Here is a 17,402-nt window from a genome sequence, read left to right as displayed (position 1 = left end):
TGGGTGTGTTAGATTCTGAAAAATAAGAAGTGTTAGAGATATATTAGCCCATTAGTATAGGCCCAAGCCTAATTCTACTTTGTGTGCAAGCCAAGTCTCCTACTTGTACTAGAAGTCTATTAGTTTAGGGTTTAGTCTACTATATATACACATGTTATAATTCATTGTAACACAGGATTTGTACTACACTATAATATATTATTGATGTAGCCCTTTAGGGTTTCCTCCGTGGATGTAAGCCGTTAGGCTAAACCACGTAACTCTCGTGTGTTATTATATTTTATACTTTATGCTTTCACTTCCGCATCTATACTAGCATATTCAACATGGTATATCAATGCTAATATTTAACAAGAAGAAAATAAAAATATATAAAGGGTCAAGTAGCCTTTATTTCAAAACACAATTTTAAATATTAAAATTTCAAATTTTGCACTAACAATATGTTTAAAAAACACAATTTTAGTTAAATCACATTGTTGGTCAAAATAAATAAAAAAATTTCACAACTTTGATAACCCAAAATGAAAACAAACCCAAACTTAAGGATCAAAAGAGTAATTCAGTTAAAAAAAAAAAAAAAAAAAATCCTTTTAGTATTATAGTTTATTACGTCGAAAATACAATGACATAACACCTCGTTTAGTCGCCTTTATATAGAAAACAAAGCCTTTATATACACTGAAAGTTGAAAACCCATCTACAAATCTCAAAGCAGCACATCCCCTCGATTTCCCTCCCTTCAATACCCAATCTCAATGGAACAACCACCACCACAACAACAAACCCCCACTCCCACTCCCACTCCCACCACTACCACCGCCACCGCCACTGACTCCTCCGCCGCCACAACCACCACAACAACCGCCACCACATCATTTCAACCATCTGACTCTCCGCCACTATCAACTCCACAACAACCCCCACCACAGCCACCCTCTTCAACTCCAACCCCTTCACCTATCCCTCCCTCCCCTAACCCTAACCCTAATCCTAACCCTACTCTCACTCCCACCCAAAACGCTAAGCCCTCTATACCAAACCCTTCACAACCGCAACCTAGGCCTCTCTCTTCGTTTGCCAGACCACCACAACCGCCGCCGCCACAACAGCAGCAGCCACACTTTTCGCACTTCTCTTCGCTCCCTTCTTCGTCTTCTCCGGCCGGGTCTCCCTCCATCCCCGCCCAGAGAGGCGGCATTGCTATCGGTGTTCCCGCGCACCACCCGAACACTGCCGCTTCTCCTCAACCCGCACCCTTCTCTTCCTCCTTCGGTCACCACTTCACTGGCCTGGCCCGCTCCGCCGTCAACGTGCCCGAATCCGTCTCTAGTTCCAATGCTTCTCAGGTTGGCATTTCCTCAAACAGTTTGTCTTCATTCAATTTCAATGGCTTTTTTTTTTTTTCACATTGTTAGGAGAGTTGTACTAAAACCCATGCTTGAATTGTTGTACTGGTTAGGCTAGACCAACGATGCAAGGAATGCCGGGAATTGGGATGCTGGGATCGCTTGGTTCAAGCTCGCAACTGCGGCCAGCTGGGATTTCAGCACACCATCCACCGAGACCAGTTCAGTCATCTCTTAGACCGCAATCGTCCCCAAATAACCAGCCCCCTACTTCCCAAGTCAGTAATTGTTTTTCACTGAATGGTTTATGATAGTTATTATCAACAATGTTTGTATCTGTGCGAGCGCATATGTGTGTCTCTGCAGAGCAAAGGTTTTAAGAATGGTTGCTGCTATTAAGGCCTTGTTCTAAATATGGTGTTCATTACTAAAAGCCTTTGCATTTTGTGTAATAAAAGAAATTATTTGTTGGTTTGACGTCTCTGTCGGGTATCTGTAGGGACTAATGTTTTGATTTGTCCTTTCATGGTTGTATTACATGAGGATAATCCATAAAGAGATGAAGTAGTAGTGATTCCACTATTATTAGTGATATAATAATGATTAGGGGACAATAATGGAATAATTCCTTCATATTTATAGAGATAGGGGATATAATTCACATGGATATTGTAAGTATTGCATAGGTTGCTTTAATGGTAGTATTTACATTTTCTCTTTCGCTCATAGCATGGGGGTAGAAGCAGACTCTAGAGGTGCGACTAACTGAGTTGAGGTCCTTGAGGAATCAAACACAAACCATATCAATTGTTTTATAGATCGTTCTACAAATCCCTTTTTTTAATACTTGTTTTAGTTTTTTTTGGTTTACACTTCTTTTTATTGAACTCAAACTATATTCTTTTGAACTATGATATTGACTATTGAGGTTGTGGCTTTTAAGTTTTTGGAGTGCTTGTGAATTCATGGATGTATGATGACATGTAAAGGCCACAATTTTTTTTAACAAATATTCCTTATCCTTATTTGAAATTGTTAGAGTTGATTCTGTGACAGTGTTGGAGTTAGATATTTTGCTTTACCAATAAGAATTCCAAAATTGGAGTGCAGTGAAGGTGGCTTGTTATAGCAGAAGTTGGAAGCATGTGTTAAAACTTGAGTCATGAGGGTTCATAAGTTTTTCAGTATTCAGTTCAAAAAGGCATCCATTGTGTTCCCAACAGAAATTAGAAAGCTCACTGTAGGAATAATTTTATATTTCTGAATTGATCAATAAAATCTTTAGAATTTAAGAAGATCCAAGGATGAATCTAAGAATAAGAAAGGTATTGTGAGCTAAGAAAGTAAGTAATGATTAGGTATTCTGTAAATCATATAATTTAGCCTAAGTTGCTGATATTTCCTGAGATCTTTAGGTAAGTTCAAAATGGTTTCAGTGTTTGTGTCAAAGTTTGTTAGACGAGCTGCTGCATGCAGGGAATTTCAAGTTACAAGGATGATAAGATTGACGACATGTCGTTTTGTGTAGAAAACACAGATGTGGGTACGGGTACAACACGGTGACACGGGATTTTTGATAATTATGACATGACACGGGGGGATACGTATTTTAAGTAGTTATTAAATATTTTTAAATATGATTAAGTATTAATTTTTTCATATAATGTTAAACATACATCAATTTAAGAGCAATAATGGATAATAAAGTGAATTCATGACTATGAAAGGATGTTTAGAAATTAGAATACAAACCAATAATAAGAACCCTAAATAAAAGATAACTAGATAAGTGTATAAGATAACTAGGACATAACATGCACCAAAGGGGGGAGAGAGAGAAAGAGAGATCGACCGAGAAAGAGAGTGAGAAAGAGAGAGCTTACTGATATGCAATAACCTTGTTGGCCTTGCCATTAGTGCCGACAGAGAGAGTGAGAGAGCAGGAGGCTAGGGTTAGGAATTAATTTTTGGTCTAAATTCAAAACGCTGCATTAAAGGCCCTAATTTATTTTTTTTATTTTTAATTTTTTAAAATTTTGGCATGAGCTGTGTCCGGGAATTTTTTTTCTTTTTTAAAAAGGAAATAGCTGGGACATGCATGCAGCGGTGTCCTAGGCGTGTGCTCAACACGGGTATGGCACCCAAAATGAAGTGTCCGTACTTCCTAGGTGTCATTCATCCTTAGTGCAATGACAATTGCTGGGAGTCTTCTATCTGTTCCTCTGATCTGTTGTAACAGAATGTAATTAGTTAAGCTCAATTTGTTAAGTTAGTTATCACTTTGTTAAAGGGATTTATTGATTGTTGTAACCAATCCTAGAGTTAGTGCTAGATTAGAGTTGTATATAACCATCAATAGCTGTACAAATCAGATATGCAAGAATCATGAAGATTGTTCAAGAATAATAATCTGACTATGTTGTAGAATAATATTGTGATGCTTCTATCATTGAGAATATGTGGTATTGACTAAGAAAATGGTGGTAAATTTTACCTGTGTTGCTTGCATATGCCTTCTATAACTAAATTAATTGATTGTTAACTTATATGAAAAAATTTAGTGAAAAGAAGGTCCTTTGCCTGTTCTATATGTTTGTTTATTTCTTTTACTTTCTGCAGAATCTTCAAGGGCATAGCCTTATGAGACTCCAACCAGTGGGATCTCCTGGTTCTCCATCACCAAATACCTCACAAAATATGCAAACTGTTAATCAGCCATGGCTGTCATCTGGATCACAAGGGAAGCCTCCTTTACCATCTCCTTCAAATAGGCATCAGGTCAATTCACAAATGCAGCAACGAGCACATCTTCCTCAACAACAGCATCATCCATTGCCAACAGGTTCACAGCAACAACATATGCCATCTTTGCAACAGCAACAGCAACAGCCTACACCATCAAGTCAGTTGCAGGAGCATTATGGGCAACAATTTCCACCATCAAGGGTCCCGCAAGCTGTAACCCATCAACCACAAATAACAAGGGTCCAGGGCTCAGGAAATCAGAAGCCTTCCTCTCTTGCAATGGTGCAGCCTAACACAGTCCAGGCTGTGGCCCAGAATAGAACAGCTATTGCGGAAAGTGATGAATCTTGTAACAGGATTCTTGGCAAAAGAAGCATTCATGAGCTAGTCAGCCAGGTGAGCCATATTGGTCTTCTTTGCTATTGGTTTACTGAAAATTCTTGGATTATTAATCATGAATTTTATTTATTTTTTGCTCTCAAGTCTGATCAGTTTATGGAACCCAGCTAACTTTGTTTTTGCTAATAGAACCATATGGACAAACATTTGTTGTTGCAAGTTTTTGATGAAACATTAACCTTAACGTGTCTAGTTCAACTTTGACATCTTATGAGTATGAATTTAAAAAAACTGTCCTGTTTGCTTAGTTGAAGTCTTATATTGGTTTGGAGTGTGTTGCGTTTGGGATGTGCTTATTTGTTAAACTTATTTGAGTTTTTAGCTTTTTTTTTTTTTTTTTTTTTTGGTAGTATTTATGGGTCCTACTACACTTTTTGGTACTATTCATAAGTCACATTGTACTATTCAGCTAACTTTTAACCTTTTTTTTTCTACACTTTTAGCAAAAAGTTTTCAATTTTAGCTAAATAAGTTGTTCTCAAACGGACTCCAAATGTGTTCATAAACTATAATTCTATTGCAGTAGTTGGATATATAACACAGCCTAATTCTTGCCTCTCTTAAAACCGAAGTTACTTAGCTGTACCCTTTTTTTTTTTGGTTGGGGGTAGAACTTGTGTTGTGGTCCATGATTTTTTTTATTATTACTTATTTTAAATCTTTTCTGACTTCTACTTGTACAGATTGATTCATCAGAGAAGTTGGATCCTGAAGTTGAAGACATTCTTGTTGATATTGCAGAGGATTTTGTTGATTCTGTAAGTAGCTGAGCCAGTTCTTTTGTGTTTCCTCCTTCTCATGTTCAGTGTAGCTTGCAGTTTTTAGTGCTTTGTGACTAGATGAATCTTGCCTAATTATTCAGTTGGGTTTAGATTTGCACTTTTTCCTTCTTAGTGTGTGATGTGGCAAGGACAGCTTAAGACCTAGTGTAGGTGTGATATGTACCGGCCAAAGATGCCACCTTTCAATTAATTTGAAGCTTAGAAATGTTTAAGAATAAAATTTGCAACAAAACAAGATTATAAGTTTATAACAAATAGAAAATAATATGATCAAAGTTGGAACAATAAAATATCAATTTCTAGGCTTAAAGACTCAAACAATTTTTAGATCTGAAATTTCATAAATCAAATAAAAGAGCATTGCAACGACTTAAAAAAGCTATTTGTACTAGCCTTTAGTAACCCTAGGATTCTACCCTTCCATCTTCAATGTAACAATTAAGTCCTAACCATCCAATTTCATTAAAAGTCAATTGTCACATGACCTTTAAAAATGCTAAATGCATAATAATAAACAAAACATAACATAGATTTATAAAAGACTAGTCTTGTGTAGCAAACGAGTCGACAAGATGGACTAATGGGTCTGCTTCCTTAGGCTTAATTCCCTTACATCAGTGTGTAAGTTCATGATAGCTCAGAAAGGGGGTTTATAAACCTAGCTTCAAGTGATTGGCATAAGACTTCTGTTGGTCAGTGGTGTATTCTTGAATTTTATTTCTAAGCATTTTATACTCCTGCTGTGACTGAGAACATCCCATGAGACTCTTGTTGTGATTCTCTAGGTGATTCTTTTTTAAATCTGTAGTCGTACTTACACTTGCACTTATGTTTTTTCCTTTGATTAGATTACAACATTTGGTTGCTCGTTGGCCAAGCATCGGAAATCAACAACATTGGAAGCAAAAGACATACTTTTACATCTTGGTTAGTTATGTAGGGGAATTCCTCTGTATAGTGCTAACTTCGGTTTATGTACTTTTAATACTTAATCTTCTTTTACTCGTTGACTTGATTCAGAAAGAAACTGGAATATTACACTTCCTGGTTTTGGTGGTGATGAGATTAAGAGCTACAGAAAACCGGTAAGAATTATCATTGACCGTTTACCTCTATCTAGATGGCAGTGGGGCAATCTATCTACTGGTTGTGGTGATGATGCTTTTCATACTTGAAAAAATATATATATATAAGAAAAGAAAATTTCTTTAACATATTGCTCTTTGATGGTTTTGCAGCTTACAAATGATATTCACAAGGAACGTCTTGTAGCAGTAAGTTTATTGCCTCTTTTGTATGAACTTTTATAGGTCTCCCTCAAATGTATGAATTTTTCTGTGTGTGTGTATACTTTTAAAGAAATCTACAAATGTTAGTGGACTCTCATTGATGTTATTATGCTAAGCTAAATTAAATCTTGAGTTTTTAGATCAATATTTGTCTCAGTTTTCGAAGGAGTCTTCTTTCTGAAATTTCTTGTATCTTTTGAAGGAGTTTTCATCATTGCTTCTATTTTTGGCAGATAAAGAAATCAATGGTAGCAACTGAGACAGCAACCAAAATTTCTTCTGGACAAGCTGCTGGAAATGCAAAGGGTAATCTGGCCAAGGCACCTGCCAATCCATTGGCTCCCCAAATGTAAAAAGTGCATGAAGCATTTATTGATACTGCTGGACATGAGAACTGTTCTGATAAAGAAGGTATGACAAATATTTAGAGATGCATAATGCCTAAAACTATAGAGGCATGTATTGAATCTGCATAAAACTAACATGTTTATCTGTTTGCATGCATTTAGACAGTTAGGAATAAAGAAGTTCTTGTTTCTTTGAGGTCATGTCATGGCGTGATGTGCTTATTCTCTTGACATTTTCAACAGTTTTTTTATTGGATGGAAGTACATCTCTCTTTTACCATTTTCTGCTAGTTGGAAAGCCAAAAAATTTGGTCATAATTCTGTCACAACCTAGCAGTTACACACATCAGGTTCTCATGTGTTCCCTGTTTGACATACAACTGCAGCAGTTTTTAAACTCCCAAACTTCTCATAGGGCTTGCCGCTTGCTCCTATATGGTTTTGAAGAAGTCTTTGTAACAAGGTTGAATACATTGAACCTGAGTTACTTTGTGTTTAGGGAGTTATTATTAGGGTAAATTTGTGGTCAAATCATCTTGAAGTAATATTACAAAGATGCTAAACTGCCACATGGTTTCGTGTATGTAGAGAGTTTAGATGCATGTCTTACAGCAGAAAGTGTTATGCTAGTTTATGTATTTAAAGGTTTATAATCTCTGGCATCTATCAGTACAGTTCACTTTGTGCAGGCCAAACTTTGCAAAGAGAAGGCAATGTTACAGTGGAATGGATCCAAGATTTATTGCCTACCTTGGTGGACATCCATATTTATGAATCTTCTTTATGTTGATCTCCGAGGCCACCAATGACCAAGGATGAAAAGTTTTGTTTTACTAATTAATATTCATGCCCCCAATGCTATTGTGCCACCAACTTGTTGAAATAGCAGCTGCAAGTTTGATGGGACTGGTAGGTAACTACTTTTTGAGCTCTTATGTTGGAGTTGTTGCCTGCTATAAATTGGCACCGTTGCAAGCAATCATGGGAAGCAACAGATGTTTTATATGCCTTTCTTGTCGTCACATATGAGTAAAATCATAGTTTTGGCCTTTTGGGGGGGGGGGGGGGGGGTGTAAGGGACAAAGAAGACAGTCATTTTGGCACCTGAAATTCTGACTTATTATGGTCCTTCACATAATGTGCAGAAAAAATGTCATTGATATCAGTTCCATGTGTGGTCTTGCTGAGTCTTCCCCGTCTTATGCCCCAGTAATATATACTATTAAAAAAAAAATTCCTTGGAGTAGAACCAGTAAAGCTTTCAGTATTCGACAGTGCAAATGACCTGAGTTTGTACGCACATAAATGCTTAGTGTGTATGTATAAACGATTTTGTAGATATTGTTTTGTTCTCATAGTGAATTAATCATTTATATCATTGCCATGGTGATTGTCCCAGTGGGTGCCTTAGCTTTTTCTTTAGAAGGTGAGGCCAAGAAAGTGCTTGAGTTCAAGCTCCATATGGTTGTGCTTTGCTCTATGTTTAAGCTTTGACAAAAGGAGGCCCTTAAATAATTGTTCTCCTGAACTTGATCTATATAGATCCAGCTGGTCTTTAAAAGCCTACAAAAGTCCATTAGCAACCTTAACTAGAAATTTGGATGTGAATAAAGCTGGGTGTTCTTGTAAATGATGTGTAGTTGTAAATTTCACACCTGATTACCAATGCCTTTTAACTTTTCCTTATCTTCAATAAGCTTCTGGGTTTTTCTGACCTTTAAAAGTTACCTCTTATCAACTGCATTGCCTTTGTAAATCGTTTTAGGTGAGTGTTGTTGCATAGGGTTGGGCATAATTGGCTGGGGAAACAAGTTTGAAGTGAATCAACTTTGGTGCTGAGCATTGCGTATCTATTTAATTTTTTTTTATATTGTATTAAGTTGCTTGACGATGACTGATGAGAAAGGGAAAGTAATGTGTTTGCACATGTATATGATCAGGAAAGTGGAATAATGTGGGTCAGGGTCTTAGTGGGTTGGCTTGGTCACTGAAATCTGAACCGTTGCATTTCAATTTTTATATGAAATTTCATGTGCCTCAACGTGTATCACATGAAATTTCATGTGCCTTAATAAAGTGAAACCATCCCAACTTTTTCCATTTTAACTAGTCTAAAAGCCAATATTGAAGACTGAGGAGGCTTTCTATATGTGAAGTTAAGTACTTGGGGAACAGGTTTAGCTTTTCTGAATAAAAGGCAATTCTGTAGGGAACAAAGTGAACGTATTATAAAAGTTGTAACAATTCGGAAATTACATTGATGTTACACCTTAATCAACAATTTAGGTAAGAAAATAAAAATCAAACGAAACGAAGCAAAACGAGAATAGAATTGGTGCTAAAAGTCGTATATGAATTTCCCACGGGAGTACTATTCTCTTCTCTGACATAATTTGACATTTCCACGCAAAGTAAATATGGTGCTAATCCAAGTACCCAACCATTACTTGGTGACACTCCATCTATATTGTGAATGGCAATCGTAATATCTTTGACTTTTGCGGTCAAACTTTTTTTTCTTGTCTGACTTTCAAATTCTCCTTATTAATTGGTATATAACTATTTTTGTTTTTTGGGGAGAAGAAAGACATCCAATTTTATTAAATAAAATTGGTAATCTCAGTCTAAACAAACCGAAAGTCCTGAGATGGAATATCCTCCATCCAGATGGTATAATCTGGAAAATTAATAGCTAATCTTGCCAAAGTGTGAGCTACTTTGTAACTACATATATGATACTTTTTTTTTTTTAGAAACAGCCTTAAGCGACATTTTATTTGATAGCTAAAAGCTTAGAAACATAAACTTTAAAAATATCAGGAGGAACAGACTTCATCCAGATGAAGTGAACTAACTAACTAAAGACATGATGTCTTTAAAAAGATGACCAAACGATGGATGGGAAAAACACTGATTTTTTAGACTTGAGAGAATGAGTAATACTAAAGTTCATGGCCTTGATGGCGCAATCTTACCTTGACAAAGAACAGTTAAATACGTAAATTACAATTCTATATTCCCTTAGAGCAGCCCAATGAGGTTCCTAAATTGACAAAAAAGTCAATTTAACAACCAATTTTCCAAAATTGTGGCTACAGCAAAGCAGCTAAATTTATAAAAAAATAAATAAATAAATAAATAAAAAACTCAAAACTATAGATAGCAGCCCTCTGTAGCTCAAAACTCAAAACAAAAACAAAAAAAAAATTAATATAGTGTTAAAAAAAAATAATATTTTAATGAATTGATGGTTGTGGTTGTTGGTTATTGTGTTAAATATATTATTTTATTGTATTGTTTATATTATTTTAATGTGTTGAATGTTAATATGAAACCTTTGCTACAAGGTGCATTATAAAGTGAGTTATTCAAATAGATAAAATAGTATTTAGAGTTACTTAAAACTAAACTTTTTAAATATTTTACCGTGAATGCTCTTAGTCTACGCTCTACAGCGTGCTATTTCTTCTTTCTTTTAAGGAGGAAAAAAAAAGTATTTCTTCTATTGTTTAAACCTTAAAAGTTGCTACTTGCAACAGGCGTGAAGTGTGATTCTTTTTAACCAAAAAAAAAAAAAAAAAAAGGAAGTGTGATTCTTGTAAACCATTAAAATAATTTGAAATTTAAAAGTTTAGTGGGTGTATATATTTTATTGAACAAAGTATGTTTAATTATATATTACACGTGTAATTTATGCTATATTTTTAAAATACAATATTCGCAATTTCGTACTGACTCAATATATTTAATAATTGAAATCTAATAATATATTCACTAGTGTCCAGTAGAAGAGATTATGATGCCTGATAAAGTTTTCTCCTTATGCCTACTGCAATGAATGGACCTAGTTTAACGAAGAGAAACTTGGATGCAGGCAACGTATTAGAAAGCTTATTTATTTATTTTTCTTTTTTGGTTAAAAGGATGCTTTAATTAAAAACTAGCCGACCTCTAAAACAAAGGGAACAAAAAAGGGTCATACAAGGCTCCAGCCGAATGAAGGCCGAGAAGAAAAGCTACATTCGGAGGAGGTTCTAGAAAAATTGAAAAATCTTGGCTTAATAGAGTACCCCATCTAGCGAAAGCATCTACACATTTGTTTGCCTCCTTATAACAATGTTGAATCCTTACAAAAGGAATGACTTTCAAACCATCCCTACAATCAGTGACCAAGACGTCTATACCATTAGGATTGTCCAGTTCCTTCTTCATAAGTTCAACTACCAACTTGGAATCTAGCTCAATTATTACTGCTGGAAGTTTGAGGGAAAAACACAAACATATCCCATCTCTAAGAGTCCAAAGCTCTGCTACTACACTTGTTGTAATACCAATCGCTCTTGCATGCCCCTTAATCCATTCACCCCTCTTGTTTCTGATTAATCCTCCTCCACCTGCCAAATCGGGATTTCCCAGGGATGAGCCATTCGAATTCAACTTGAACCAATTGGTTGGGGGGGGGAAACCATTGCACCTGGATTTTCGTCTTAGCCCTAGTCTGCTTCCCATTCATTCCAAGGTACAAGAATTTCGAAGCCTTGGCTAGTGTCTCAAGCTTCAGATCCTTGTGGTGGTTCATTCTTTCAAAAGCAGTGCAATTCCAGTGTAACTAAAGGGTCCACAGAGCAAAGGGGAAGAGGATACCCCAAGTGATATTCAAAGATTGACAAGTCTTGGAGCTCTTAAAGTTCAAATTTAGCCAATCCACCAATTGCAAACCATAAAAAAGATTCCTTTGAAAGGGCGGGGAGAGAGAATTCCACAATAATTGTGCCTTGGGGCAATCCCTTAAGGCGCGGAGAATTGTTTCAGGCGCATTGTTGCATCTCAAAAAAAAAAAGAAAATTTAACATAGGAGTTAAGAGTTAACTTTTTTTTTTTTTTTTTTAAGATAGTAGGATTGAGATCAAAAGTGCTTTAATCTCAACCCTTCAACGCAGTATTACACCCAAACTCAATCCCAAAATCACATTACATAAATTAGATAGAATTTTTTTTTTTTTTTTTTTGGTATAAAGTTTTAATCTATGACGTTCGTTTCTGATAATTGCGTTTTCTATCATCACAATAAAACATCAATCAGTTTCTGGTATTCATATATCTTATTTAACCATTAGAGACTTCATTAGTTGAGTTAACTGAAACCCGTTTAATCGGATAGAATTTGAACCTCATGATGATTCCGGCATTTTATGTTTTTTTTTTTTTGGGGGAAAAAACCAAAACGGAAGTTCATGCTTTTGCAAAGTTATCGTCACGGTAGAATCGAATCACCCCCTCTCTCATTAAAACTGTAACAAAAGGCTGCACATCATCATCAAACACATCAGCAATCAACCAACCCCCCTTATTAAATGATATCGCAGAGGAGATCCCGAAAACAAGAAGAAGGTACAAGACTCTCAGATACCATTGGAATATGCCACACGGCATCCAACCATTGGTCCAAGATTCAATACCCTTCTCTCTCCTCTATTACCTACCTAACCCCCAAACCAAAAGCAACCGTAATTTTTTTTTTCCAGAACACGTAATCGATAGATCGATAGCGACTCCCTTATAAACCTTTCCAGCGTCAGCCAGCACCGTTCTTTTTCGTATTTGACAAATTTGTGTGTGTATGTATGTATGTATGTGCTTGTGTTTTGTATACACACGCATGTACATACATACATACATGAATGTATAAACCCTCCATATAAATATATCAGTCGCCTTCTCTTTCAGTTATTATAAACTTTTTTGTTTCGTTTCAAAGGTCTGGTCTGGTCTTTTCAATTATTATACTAAGAATGGATTACGCTATGACAAATGGTGATGGAGAGGGTGTGGCGATTGTGGAGAACGCACAAACCAACGCCGTTTTGGGTTTTCACGCCAAATCTCACCGCGACAAGCTCCTTATCGACACTGACCCCGGCATCGGTGAGTTTTTTTTTTTTTTTTTTTAATCTCTACATTTTCTCGGCATCCAAACAGAGGTTTTTGTAATAATAGTTAATTAAAAATGAGAGAGATTTAATCTATGATGATGAAATGTGAGAATGCGTGGTGGAATTTAGTTGTTGTTTGTTATGTTCAAATGTGTGCTTTGTTATTTTTTTAATCTATGTTTTCAGCGACTTTGACTAGGATATGAGCGGAACTAAGGGATTTCTGAGAGAAAAATAAACAAAGACTTTTTTTTTTTTGACTTAGTCATTGCTTGGTTGCTGAGAAAACTTGGAGAGAAATTTTGATTTAGTTACAATTCCAAAACAGTTGGTTAAAATGTCCATTTTCAAAATGTTTAGATTTGTATATCTTTTAGATTTGTAGTTGTTAGTAATATATTGTTGATGTTGAGTGAAAGAGATACATAAAGTCACAGATGCGATTACTTAACCATGGTGATCCTCTATGAAATTTATTTCATTTATTTTGTTTTTAATTTGTAAATGTTTGTCACTTCAGTCTGTGATTTTGAATGGAATGTAAGGGCACCTTTTATTTTCATAAAAAATCATTTTGAGACTAAGACTTGGTTGTTGTTGTAAAGCTTTACCTTTTCTTGAAATTAATTGGGAACACAATACCAAGCTTTCATTCTTTAGGTTCCATTGAGATAACCAAGTCTGTTAGAAAATTGAGTTTCATTAAATCAATCAGGGCCTTAAAATATTATTATTGTATCCCTTCAGTTGAATATTGGAGTGATTATCTCTTTACAGTCAAAATTCAAACTTTTTCTCAACAGTACCAAATACTAGCATTGATTGGAAGGATTGCTGACTTTGACATTTCAAGGAGAAAAAATAAAGTGGGTTGAGGATTTAGAAAATATGTTTGTGGAGAAGGAAATTCCAGATAGCTTTTTTTTTTTCTTAAGGTTGAATGGTTCTCAAGAAATACTTTAGGTGTTTTATTTAGTGGTGCATTATGATGTGTTTCTTTTCTATCACTGCAATGTCTAAAATGTGAATGAATTTTCATTAATGACTAGATGATGCCATGGCAATTTTCATGGCGTTTCAATCTCCGGAGTTGGAAATATTGGGCTTGACAACAGTATTTGGTAATACTTCTACAGAAGTTGCCACTCAAAATGCTTTGCGTCTGGTATGTAATCAGTTGATTTTTATTTTCTTATGTATGATGTGTTTCAGATGTAATTTTTTTTTTTTGGAATACGTACACAATCAATTAGTGTTTTTAATTTGCAAAAGGATAGTGTGAGATCGCAGGCTGTTCAGGTATTCCAGTGGCTGAGGGCAGTGCCGGGCCTCTAAAGGTATCTGTTTTAATATGTCGTCGTTATCTTAACCTGCATGTTTGTGTTCACGTATGTTAGATTGTAACGAAGTTGTACTTTGGCCCATTTGGTTTGCTTAATCTTTTTCAAAATTGCCTCTGTTGTGTTGCACATTGTGCTGTATCTTTGTCTACTTTTGAAATTGAAATTTCCAGTCTTTCACGCATGCCCCCCCCCCCCCCCCCCCCCCTCCTCTTTCAGTTGTGTAACTAGGTTCTGTTATATGCTTTCTTTTTACTTTTTTTGGTATATTAATTATGCTTTATCCTGGAAAAAGGGAGGAATACCGCATGTTGCTGACTTTATCCACGGTTCTGATGGGTTGGGGAACACAGATCTACCTCTTGCAAAAGCAAAGAAATCTGAGAAGAGTGCTTCTGAATTTTTAGTTGAAAAGGTCTCTGAATATCCTGGTGAAGTATCTATACTTGCACTTGGACCGCTGACCAACTTAGCTTTGGTAAGTTGCAGTATTCCTTGTCTGCATTTGACTGCTTGAACTTCATAACTGAGAAATTTTAATTTGCAGCCATTATGGTTAAGCTGATCTAACTATCTTGATCAGGCAATCAAAAGGGACTCTTCCTTTGCGAGAAAGGTAAAGAGACTGGTCATACTCGGGGGTGCTTTCTTTGCATTGGGAAACGTAAATCCTGCTGCCGAAGCAAATGTAAGTGCTAGCTTTTCTTACATTTCCTGTTTCTCATAGAAAACATGACAAGCCTAGCCAGGAGAGTTAATTCCCTGTGACGTTTTGTAAGTTTTATGAGCTTATAAGTTAATAAAGCTTTAACTTACACTCCTGTTTGGATGGAAATCTTCCTGATTCAAAAATTCATGTTTCAATTAGTGATCTCCTTAAGTAATATAATTAATCTTAAACCCCACTTGATGTTGGCAGTGTTCATAAATTTTTCTCTAAAACTTGTCCTGTTTCATGTGGAAACATTTTTCCCCCCTAATAAATCATACAGGAACTTGTTTTCACCATTTCCCAGCAGGAATATTTGCCTAAGGCCAAGGTTGAAAAAATAAAAATAAAAATTGGAGCAGTTGACAAACTTATTTTTCTCCCTACTTTTGTATACATAAATAGTTTTGCTTAGTATCAACTGAAGAACTTATATAACCATAATTATCTGCTTTAAAACACTGTTGTATAATTTCTAATCTGTAAAAAAGGTCTTTTATTTCCTCAGATAAAACTATTGTGAATTAGAAAGTTCCACCATAGTATTTTTTTTTTTTTTTGGTAACTAAAATGTTGAACTCTAGTTGTTAGTGGTAAAGTAAGAAAACTGTTTAGCTTCCATTTTTAAATTCATGTAAACCAACTGTGTATGAAGACACTATTTCCTGACTTGTAGATCTATGGAGATCCAGAAGCAGCTGATGTTGTGTTCACCTCTGGGGCAAATATTGCTGTTGTTGGAATAAACGTTACAACCCAAGTGATGTTTACAGGTATCTTTGCTCCCTAAACCAGCTTTTCCTGTGTGACTTTCTGTGATTGGTGAAACAATATCCTTCTTACAGTTGCCACTGCTTTATGGCTTCAGATGATGACCTTCTTGAATTGAGGCAATCCAAGGGCAAGCACAGTAAAATCATAAGTGATATGTGCAAATTTTACAGAGATTGGCATGTGAAATCTGATGGTGTCCATGGTAATTGTTGTTTATATTTCCACTATTTGACCGTTCTGTTTTATAATTTTTTTTATCGTCTCCAGTGAAATGTTCCATGTATTCCATCCGAATGACCCTAAGTTTGCTTTCAGGGGTTTTCCTCCATGACCCTGTCAGTTTTGTAGCACTAGTCCGTCCTGATCTATTTACTTTCAAGAAGGGAGTTGTGAGGGTTGAGACGCAGGGTATCTGTGCAGGCCACACGCTTTTGGACCAAGGGCTAAAAAAGTATGTTCAGACTACTCTTTCTGGAGAAATTTAACCTCTTGGATTGTTATTTTTACATTTTTCATTGATATTGGTGCTTTTAATTTGACACAGATGGAATTCAAGCAACCCATGGACAGAATGTTCTCCTGTTTCAGTTGCATGGACTGTTAATGTGAAGGGAGTGCTCGATTATATCAGAAAATTGTTGATGAAACCATGAAACCATGGAATATGCACTCCACTTCCAGCAAGCTGTTAAAGATTGAAAATGAAGTTTGGTGTTCCATTTATTTCCTTTGAGAATCAGTGCATTCCTTCTTCTCTCTTTCTAATGAGAGCCCAATTTTTTGGTGTGAAGGGCGCTTATTGATCTCACATTGGTGAACTCTTGAGCTAATATATTTGAATTTGTAAAATACTTGACTATGGTCAATGAAAATGTGAACATGGAGTAGGTAATTCCTAGTTCATGATGTATCTCTCTTCATATAATAATGATTTTTAATTTTCTCAGTGATTTTTTAAATTCTTGATGTCACCACCAAAAATGGGAAACGGTATTCCACTCAAACCTGATACTAGGAAAGTAGGTGAGAGGAGAGGAGACTAGAAAAGGGAAGTAGATGCACATTCCTGTTTCTAAAATCAAACACCAAGAGAGGGGTGTAGATGCTCCTCTCCTTATTTGGTTGTACGGTAAAAAGGAAAGGAAAGAAAAAAAAAATTGAAAGTGTAGAGGAAAAGAAATTAATAAAGAAATTGATAATTATATCACAAATTTATTGAACTCTATAGAAAAAGAAAAAATAAAAGGAATTATATAAAAATTCATTAAACTTAATCTCTTGTCCTTATCCACCAACAGAGGAAAAAAAAAAAAAAAAAAAAAGAAGAAGAAAAGAGAGAGAAAAGAAAAAGAGTGGATTGACGAACCTGGTAGCTTAATAGAAATTTTTTAATGTTTTTAACAAAAAAACTTTTAGAGTTCAAATTTCCTATCTCTCATAATAATTATTGAATTATTAAAATAAAAAATGATTTGACTCTTCCAATTTTTTTCAAATTCTTTCTCCTCCCAATTTACATAAGAACAAGAGAAAATTTAAATTCTCTCTTTTATATCTTTCCACTCTCCTTCAATCCAAACATGGTAACAACTTATTTGAGAGAAGGCAAGGAATGATATTGAATAGATTTTTAAGGAATCCTTTATATTCTCCCTTACTTTTAAGTTCTTTTTTTTAGAAGAAAAAAAAAAAAACATTGTATAGGGGTGAGGGCCCAAATTTGTATATTGGGCCT

The 17,402-nt window shown here is 35.4% G+C and overlaps 2 protein-coding genes across 3 annotated transcripts; both read left to right on the top strand.

The window, feature by feature from the left end:
* The first annotated feature begins 685 nt into the window (after window positions 1-685).
* LOC126692100 (transcription initiation factor TFIID subunit 12) lies at window positions 686-7,916 on the top strand. 2 transcript variants are annotated; one of them, XM_050387579.1, is made up of 9 exons: window positions 686-1,349; window positions 1,463-1,627; window positions 3,969-4,490; window positions 5,177-5,251; window positions 6,124-6,202; window positions 6,296-6,360; window positions 6,514-6,549; window positions 6,798-6,975; window positions 7,601-7,916. In XM_050387579.1, exons 1-8 carry the CDS (start codon window positions 759-761, stop codon window positions 6,915-6,917), a joined length of 1,653 nt encoding a protein of 550 aa, XP_050243536.1. In that variant the 5' UTR covers window positions 686-758; the 3' UTR covers window positions 6,918-6,975; window positions 7,601-7,916. The 2 variants fall into 2 exon arrangements, with proteins under 2 accessions (XP_050243536.1, XP_050243537.1); XM_050387580.1 differs by having other exon boundaries at window positions 7,587-7,916.
* A 4,527-nt stretch (window positions 7,917-12,443) lies between these two features.
* LOC126692099 (uridine nucleosidase 1) lies at window positions 12,444-16,613 on the top strand. The gene is made up of 9 exons (XM_050387578.1): window positions 12,444-12,836; window positions 13,894-14,009; window positions 14,122-14,181; window positions 14,480-14,662; window positions 14,768-14,872; window positions 15,570-15,666; window positions 15,762-15,869; window positions 15,983-16,118; window positions 16,212-16,613. The coding sequence occupies exons 1-9, from the start codon at window positions 12,704-12,706 to the stop codon at window positions 16,318-16,320; spliced, it is 1,047 nt and encodes a 348-aa protein (XP_050243535.1). The 5' UTR covers window positions 12,444-12,703; the 3' UTR covers window positions 16,321-16,613.
* Window positions 16,614-17,402: the final 789 nt, after the last annotated feature.

The sequence above is a fragment of the Quercus robur genome, chromosome 7 (assembly GCF_932294415.1).
Source record: "Quercus robur chromosome 7, dhQueRobu3.1, whole genome shotgun sequence".
Lineage (NCBI taxonomy): Eukaryota > Viridiplantae > Streptophyta > Magnoliopsida > Fagales > Fagaceae > Quercus > Quercus robur.
Note: the sequence above shows the minus strand (reverse complement) of the source record. Positions and strands in the feature narration are given on the sequence as shown.

What these genes read in the sequence shown, in the direction of transcription:
- LOC126692100 (XM_050387579.1), top strand. Translation starts at nt 759, where the DNA reads ATGGAACAACCACCACCACAACAACAAACCCCCACTCCCACTCCCACT. An exon ending in ACCAGCCCCCTACTTCCCAA is followed by an intron (nt 1,628 to 3,968) that starts GTCAGTAATTGT and finishes TACTTTCTGCAG; the next exon opens with AATCTTCAAGGGCATAGCCT. An exon ending in CAGAGGATTTTGTTGATTCT is followed by an intron (nt 5,252 to 6,123) that starts GTAAGTAGCTGA and finishes TCCTTTGATTAG; the next exon opens with ATTACAACATTTGGTTGCTC.
- LOC126692099 (XM_050387578.1), top strand. Translation starts at nt 12,704, where the DNA reads ATGGATTACGCTATGACAAATGGTGATGGAGAGGGTGTGGCGATTGTG. An exon ending in AACCCAAGTGATGTTTACAG is followed by an intron (nt 15,667 to 15,761) that starts GTATCTTTGCTC and finishes TTATGGCTTCAG; the next exon opens with ATGATGACCTTCTTGAATTG. An exon ending in TTGGACCAAGGGCTAAAAAA is followed by an intron (nt 16,119 to 16,211) that starts GTATGTTCAGAC and finishes AATTTGACACAG; the next exon opens with ATGGAATTCAAGCAACCCAT.